This window comes from Loa loa, assembly GCF_000183805.2.
Source record: "Loa loa unplaced genomic scaffold supercont3.500, whole genome shotgun sequence".
Classification (NCBI taxonomy): Eukaryota; Metazoa; Nematoda; class Chromadorea; order Rhabditida; family Onchocercidae; genus Loa; species Loa loa.
In genome coordinates, this window is record NW_018108680.1 from 13294 (window position 1) to 22196 (window position 8903).

At 30.2% G+C, this 8903-nt stretch overlaps 1 protein-coding gene across 1 annotated transcript; it reads left to right on the forward strand.

Moving 5' to 3' along the window:
* Positions 1 to 3375: 3375 nt before the first annotated feature.
* LOAG_06816 (hypothetical protein) lies at positions 3376 to 6334 on the forward strand (the record flags this gene model as incomplete). The annotated part of the gene is made up of 10 exons (XM_020447255.1): positions 3376 to 3588; positions 3739 to 3826; positions 4018 to 4162; positions 4268 to 4430; positions 4538 to 4655; positions 4964 to 5015; positions 5159 to 5313; positions 5544 to 5676; positions 5889 to 5983; positions 6148 to 6334. The coding sequence occupies exons 1-10, from the start codon at positions 3504 to 3506 to the stop codon at positions 6332 to 6334; spliced, it is 1221 nt and encodes a 406-aa protein (XP_020302495.1). The 5' UTR covers positions 3376 to 3503.
* Between the last annotated feature and the right edge of the window lie 2569 nt (positions 6335 to 8903).

The window sequence follows — 8903 nt, forward strand, 5'->3', positions numbered from 1 at the left end:
CGAACCATCATACGGTGTTTCAAATTCGAAATAATATCAATACAGGCTACTACTTACAAACAGTATTCACGAGATAAAGTTAGTTGAATAAAAAAAAAGATTTTTTTAAAAATTTAAACTTCCTTAGCCATTGAAAAATGTTATCTTTAATAAATAAAAAATAAAGAAGTTGAACAACTATAAATCATTTGAAATGATTTTATTAAACAGTAATAATTAGAGTTTTTTTACTGGTAGCATATTATAAAGATAATGAAATGATTGTTAATGATAAACAATAACAATTTTGTGAAATCTCCCACTATTAATGTATTATAATCATTGCTTTTACCTTATTTATTGTAATTTAAAATATGCTAATTCATTCGTATTTCATGAAACTCACAAATAACGAGAAAAATCTTATTGAATAAGCTTATTGAATTTAAAGTCTAATTAGGCAAATTAAACCTGAGAATTCGATTCAGCCAACAGAATTGTTAATCCATGGTAATCCAATTTCTGCAGCATACGATCAGATATTTTATATTTCTTATTTGTCAGTACACATTAAATGAAGTAAATTAAAATTATTGAAACTGCAATCATTAGAAGGTGACTACAATAAATGATAAGCAAAACTAATTTGTAATATGTAGAATTGATTTCACATGCAGATCAGAATTAATAAAGCAAACGCAGGTAATATAAACGAGGTTAACAAGAAAGCATGTAATGAACAGATTTGCCAAAGATTATATATTGTTGATATATGACAATAATAATCAACTGGAGCAAAATATACTGTAACAAAAGAAAAGTGATGAGAAAAAAAAATCATAAATTAAAAAATTGAAACAATTCAGAAAATAATTCGGAAGTTTCTATTGAAGTTGAAAAATACTGATATAAAAAATATCGATGGCTACATTAATTAACGTAATTACAAATGTGCTAGGGAAGCCAGAAATTGGCTACTTATTCAGTCTGTCAGTTTGTCAATAATGTACTGAAAATACCTTCAAATTTGAATATTTTGCATGAAGTTAATAATCTCAAACAAGCTTGACATTTTATTAAGGCCTTTTTAATAAAATGCTAAGTAAAAAACTAATAACAATTAGAATGCTAGTTGGGCATTTCGTGAGCTTATATTATATTGGCTTATAAGATTTTCTGATGTGTGAAATATTTGAATATATATATTCCAATATAAAATTTAATTTTCCATTTTGTAACTTCGGTGTTATTGCATTGCTGTGAAAACACTTTAGTGATGTTTCACCTGAAGCCAATTCGGACTGGTTTTAATTTTTGTGGAAAAAAAATTTATGAAATTTAATGAAAGGCTTCTACTATCACAAAATATCCCTTAGTTTTTGAATGCATCAACGCTAATTTTGATAACTTTTCGTTAACAATTTTTTTTCTTCGCAGTATGACATTACCGGTCATTCAGGTAGATTATGTCTCCATCGTTAAGAGACAGAGTGTTGTTTCGACACCGATCGTGCACATGCAATTGCTGGTTTACAGAAATTCGATTATGAGGATCCGATCAACGCTGAGGAATAATTGGTTTTATTATTAATTAATAGTTTCATTGAATCACAGATATAGTATTTTTGTTACTTTAATAAAACGGATAATATTCTCTGACTACCTGTGTTCATATATCAGGTATGACTTTAAGAGACAATTCAATCGATCTGTTGGCAATTAGTACCATAAAACCTTTGTTGTAAAATGTGATGAAAGAACTGTTAATTTGCAAATATTAATTATCATGCAAGATATGTAAATTGAAAAGTATTCTCAGTTCCGAAACTGTTATTGAAAAACTTTATATTTTGATTAAATTTAGAAAATTACGCTGCTACTCCAGAATTAAAACTAATTCCAAAGAATAATTTAAATCATAATGAAAATCTCGTACATTTGTAAATTTTAAAAGTGATCACACTTATTGCAACAATTTTTTAACTATATAATTATCAATTAGTAAATTAAATATGTTGAAAAATAGAATAGATGAGATACTTATTTCAGAAAATAAATTTAATTTATTTATTTCAAAAAAATTAGTAAAAGTGTATAGAAACTAAACAAAAATATTATAAAATACAAGAAGGAAGAACAATACAGAATTTGGAAAAACATATAAATTAGAAAAGAAAGTCGAAAAATGAAAATTCGAAAGAAAAAGAAAAAGTGATAGAAGGGTTGTTCGAAGAAGAAATTATCTTCCTTTTCCAAATTTAGAAAAAAGTGACAATGAAGTTGATAAGAGGAAGAATTTTTGTGCTGTTATCCATTAAGTATCTTTTTGTATTTTTTCGACCCAAAATACAACCAATCTACTTGAGTTCTGATTATCAAAGATAATTGTAACTTTGATAAAACTAAAGAAACAGTCCCGACTAACTAAGTATTGTGTTGGGAAACAGATCCAATATCAAGTTGATCCAACTCAAATTCGTTTTCTTTTTTGGTTCCGCTGATAAGAAGCAGACTTAGAGAAGTCTCTCAACCATTCATATATGGATCTCAGCAGTTTGTCGCAAAACATGATTAACGAAGAATTGTAACTCGCTGAAACTTTCTGCTTCAAATCTAACAATAAGAGTGTGGAAGAAGTCAGCAGGTAAACACGTAAACTAATTTATAAAATTTGCACGCTTAACATTTTGAGATAGTAATTTAAAAACATTCGTGTGCAAAAATGTCAGTAAAACGAGTAATAGTTGAAAGGTAACATCGAGAATTCGACCAGCCTTCTGCCATTGATGGAAAAATTGTATGGAATCTGTTTATCGCAGGTTGCTTACTCATCAATGTCATACATTTTCTGAAAAAGCATTCCATTTCAATTCTCAGCAGAATACTGATTGTCTTTTTCAGTTTCGGACAAAAATTCCCGATTCATCGTCCTGGCAGTTCGAAAAACTTAGAGGTTGCAATTTTATATTAAAATACAAAAAACATAAATAATAAAAAATAGTGCAAATTCTACAACTTTCCCTGAGTGCAGAATAATGACAATCGATGGTCCAGCTTATTTTTGGATGCTTCTATTTCTGACACAAATGCAAATTTATGTAATTCAATGGAAGGCTTCTACTAACACGAAATATTCTTTTAATCCCAATTTCTATAGCAAAACTGTTTGTGATAATTCGATGGAAGGCTTCCATTGACACGAAATATTATGTTAATCTCAATTCCTATAGAAAAACTGTTTATGACAGTATTATTTGCTTTTCTTGCATAATCTGCATGAAACACTTTCTGTTTTACAATACATTGCTATTCAATGCAAAAAAAACTGAGATTAATTTCGATTTTTTCTGAATTTTTCTGATCATTGACCAATTCGATCTTTTCGCTACAATAGAACAATATTTTCGTTCAGAATTCAGTCTACTGTCACAAATTGCCTCTCTCCTCACCAAATTCGTTTCTACGATTTCTTCTACTCGTTTCATAGCATTGATTAGTCATCATATACTTATAATCTACAGCTCATGATCGTAATGGATTTTAAATATCTTGCCATCCTCACAACCATTTTTAGCTATGTGGTATCATCCAATATCACATTAACAACAGGTAGATTTTCTGAATTTTCAAATTTCAAATTTAAATGAGCTATTTTTAAGTGATGCACTGTACGTAATTAGGAGATTTGAATGAATTTGCATTTTCTGTTTAAATATGTGTAGAACAAGAACTTCAGTGATGATTTAATTGAAATTTCAGGAAGAACAAATAAATTATGCCTCGTTTTTGGAGTAGAGGGTAATCGAATTGTTCGCAACTTGCCTAACGAAGATTTAGAAAATATGGCGTTAGTAGTTTTCTTTCACTTATATATTATTACGGTATAGATATTCCATAAGGTCGAAAAATCACATCCGCCAAATTTAGTGATTTCAATTATTAGTAGCTGAAGGAGATAAGGGAAATTGAAATGAATTAATAAGTTGTAAGAAATTGATTGGTAATAATAATGGATTATTTTTTCATATCTTCTTACAGCGCAATCTCCGAGATGTCTGAATATGCAAACTACGAGTTAAACCGTCGATATAGAATACTGCATTACCGGGATGGTGAAATAACCCCGGAATATTTAAAGAATGCTTTGAAACTCATATCTGAGACGAACCTCACCGATGATCAGGCATGGTCCATTCTTTGCTCCTATCAGAAATCAGAAACTATAATTCAGGTAGAACTTATAAGAGACGAAGATTTGATGACGTAATGATGCAAATTCAAACTTTAGCACCGAAAACCCTTCGTGATGCATCACTGGACACCAGATCAAGCTATTTTGTTTGGTGGTGAAAAACCGATCAAAGTCATAGCCGCGGCGGACTGTCCTTGTTCAGTGTTGATAATCACATCTCACAAAGATCATCTAGAAGGACTCATGGAATTCGTATTAGGTTGGAAAGTTATAATGAATTTTTGCATCATAATCTTATTGAAACAATTAAGGAATGGCATTAAACCACTATTAAACGAACAAATAGTTCTAATTATGCAATTTCAGTAAATGACCCATTTCACCCACATGAAATAGAAGGAAGTCCAATGAACGGAGTGATTATCCCATACGATTTATATGTATTCTCGTACAAGAGCTTTTCTTTCTGGCGAGCCGACGATTTGTTAGTCATCTTTTATATTAACAGAAGCAAACTTTAATCATTATCAAATTATGCCAAAGTCGTTCAATGTTGAGATTTAATCGTTCTGGCACAAATATTGCAGTGATTTCTGTCCCAAACTTTGCATCAGTAATTAAATATGAGAAAAAAACAAAATTTAATTAGGGAATACAATTAGAATTGGATTTAACCGAGAATGTAATTCATTCTGCCCGAAAAGAACAATGCAAAACTCTACCGAATATTTAATATCCAATGGGTATACTGGTTATTGTTATGTTTGTCCTTAACTGCAATAATTTTTTCAGGGAATTTATAAAAATTCCTATATCAAATGTCAATTCTCTGGAAACTTATGAAGTGAGTTAGTTAAAGCTTAATGCATCAGTATGTGACATTCCGAAGTATTATATTTATAGCAAAATGAATTGCATAAGATTTCATTCCTAGAACTTATTAGAAGTATGATCTTCGGAACCTAATAAGATAATGATGAATCCCAGGGTGAAGTGAAGTTGGTCATTGTGATTAGTAACGATCTCAAATACATTCATGAAAGGGCTGAAAGCGAAGCACTGAATGTGAAAAATGAAATTCGAAAGAAAATTGTTAGCGCACCAATTTGCGTTGTTGCTCAATCGGATAATCGGGAGAATGCGTAAGTCAAACTTGATTGTTTCTTGGCTAGCAGATCAGTCTAGAATAAAGTGATACAGAAAAGAGTTGATTACAGCAATATTCATCCATAGAATGTTTTGATAGGATGAATATTAATTCGGTGTCGAACAAAAATGTCCTTCTTGACAGTTTCCGAAATAGGGCAAATGCTATAATAATTATGGATAGACGATGAATATTTTAATATTGCAACAAATATCTCAGTTTCAGTATACACAACAATCCCGAGGAGGTGCAAGGCAATATTTTGGCCTTCTACGGATCTGACGTAAAAGCATCGACTCTTTTAGTAGAAAAAAATGATACCAGCGATATTTTGAAAACAAAATTTAAGAAATGGAAGGTTTGATTTGTTTGTTCGCTTTAATTGTTTTTTAATTTACTTCAGTTAATTCGTAATCGTTTGTGGAGTCATTTTCTCGTTAGAAGCTTGTTAATTCTTTAAACTTTTGAGGTTTGATTGCTTTTTTACGTGGTTTCACGTGTTCTCAATATTTATCAAAAATATGCTCGTTATAACTTTACTAAATGTGTAAAATTATCCTTTTTCTGCAGAAGGAATTACTCTTCTTTAACAGTCATCAAGTAATAGCCTTTCATTTTACTGTGGTCAATGGCACTGAACCGGAGGATAGCGAAGAAATATTCAGGTAGGGTATTAAGAACATTCAATGGGACATTCATGATCACTTTCCAGAATCACATATTAGTGTACTGCGGAAATATCACAGCAAAAGTGGACAGGGTAAACGATCCTGCTGGCTTTGTCTTTTCTCTGATCTGATAAGACTATGAATATCATTTTTGTTTGCAGTCATACATTCCCAGACATTCCGCTGAGTACGTTACGTTTACTTGATGAATCATCGTTGACTGGAGTTGACTATCAGGTTGAAACAAAGTTTGATTTCTACACCGGTCCTGTATATGCCATTGTTGGTTTTCGAAAATTTGGTGGAGAAAATCCAGTTACGGAAGTTCTCTCCGAGGAGAACGATTGATTTTTGTTATTGATTGACTGTTTCATAGACATAGTTCAGATGAATTTCGACAAGTGATTCAATTGTTTTGTCAGCAGTTAGAGTCATGAAGGCATTGTTATGAAGATGTGATGAATATTTGATAATGTGTAAAAGCGGATGATTCATTTGAAGTGTCGAATATCATGAAAAATATGCAAACTAAGCAGCCAATTTTTGTGTCCTGAAGGCACAGCCATAACTAGGCTTTTGATTAATGTGGCCAGCGATGAAAGTACGTCAATTGATTGTGTCGAGGAAACGTTGCTTTCGCTGACAATAAGCGAAGATTTCGAAATTTTTTTGTCAAATTTTGTTAGAGAATTGTGAGCGGATCAGTTACCACTAATTGTAACAAGATAATCTGAAACAAAATGAATTACGGGAATTCTATCATGTCTATCTTACCTTATCACTGGCAGTCCCTTTGTTTATAAAATTTTCGGAAGCTTTAAATGTAAATTATAGAACATAAACATGCGCAGTAACCAGATTTAATTATTCAAAAATTATCAATTTTATTGATAGAAAATCAATGTCATTTTCATTCACTTCATTATTCAGTCAACTATTGTCATCCACTTTTTGGAGAATGAATCGATGTCTTCAAGGAAGTTTAGTAAAATTCGAAAGAATTCCACCTTGTGATCCAAAGAACGTGGCTCGTATAATGAAATTACGCTTCCTACAAATATGCAAATTTCGATACATCTAAGGAAATGAATGAAATCCCTCGAAGTAATGTCATCGTAACAAGCTATACATTACATGAGAAATTAATAATTAAGTGACGGATCGTTATTGTCATTTGAAATAATATCTCCCCACTAATAATGCTCCATATCTTTATCTTACCTATCTTCCTATCCTTTTTTGTTTTCTTTTTTTTTTACTGGCATCACTATATTGTTAGTTAGTGAATTCTGTTAGGAGTAGGGTACCACTTAAAGGAAAGAGCAAAGGTCAGGAGTTAAGGGAAACGCAGCACGTTAACTGATTCAGGTTGTTTCGGAATTTTTACGTATTTCTACAGGTTTTTGTATATTTATAACTGCGAAAATTTCCAAAAAATTTTTGGACGTTTCGAATTTTTTTCACTGCAGTTATTATAAAGACTAAAATGTTTTAGATGTTGTGAAATACGAATGAAAATCCGTTCTAATTCAACTAATAAAGAATTTTATATCATATTATTTGGATAATTTGTCTTAAAGAACTTTTCATTTTTTCATTTTTTTTTCAAATACAAATTTTGTATCATTTTATGAGAATAGCAATTTCGTATTAATTAAAGTTGCTAATTTAGTACCCATTTCATGGATGGATTTTCAATGCGGAAATAGGCATTTGTAAGCATATTCCGTATAAAACAAGTAATACAATATCAAAACAATCTAAAATATCCACTTGGCCAGTAATAGAACTAAATTATTAACAATTTAACAATTTTGCCAATTGAACTTCTATGACCATAATGATTACAAAATAAATTCGAAACCGAAACAATGAAGAAATTAAAAATGAAATGATATTATGAAGAGAATTTAGAGATTAAACAAAAGCAAAGAATATTTTTCATCCCATCCGCAAAAGGCTAAATTGTTCTAAAATGGATGAATAAAAACAAAAATTGAACTTTTTCATTTTGTTACGTGTGAGAATTTTCAAGTCAAATGATTACTTTTGATAATAATCAAAACTTTTAACAAATAAATTTTAAAAGAAATGCGCAAAGAATGGGAAGTATAAAAAGAAAGAATTTAGTTTTGCTAAAGACTAGTTTTTGAAAGAAGAAAATTCATTCTAATTGCTAGCATGCTAATTTTAAACTTATAAATGAAAGTTTAAATGTAAAATGACCGACGAGAAAATCAAATGAACAAGGCATTTCGTATAAAAGTCATAATTGAACTTTAGTTGGAAAAGCCTGAATGTTGCACTTACCATTTTACCAAAGAATGATAAATGATAAACGTTATTCGAGGAGGTAAGGGGTAAATGGGACAAATCAAAGATCAAAATTGTGGAAATATCTGAAATAAGATATTCGAAGTTGAGTATTTTCAAAGTCAAAAATGAATATGTGCTAAATTAAATTGTATTAAATGTGCTAAATTCAAATCAATTACCTAGTAAAGATGAAAAATTTGATGAAGTTTTAAAACCGTTAAAACTGAAATAAATTACCTAATAAAGATGAAAATTTTGATGAAGATTTTAAAACTTTAATTTTGATAAATATTAGGATAAAAATTATGGATGGATGAAGAAAACAATTGAAAGCTAGAAAGGGAAATACGAAAACTGTTATCATTGACCCAGAGGGCATTTCTGAAGAGAAATGTCGCACCTCGTTTTCATTTTGATCTCATGGTGGTAACTTTTCTTGGAATTCCTTAGTTCATATTTAATTTTCCTTCATTCCTAAAATATTCTGCAGTGTAATTTGTTTTTACGTCATCTATAAGTTCGTTACTACCCAAGGAATTTATCAATCATTTCATCTTTATTTACAATATCTGGGAAGATTTGTCTTTTCAGATTTAAATCT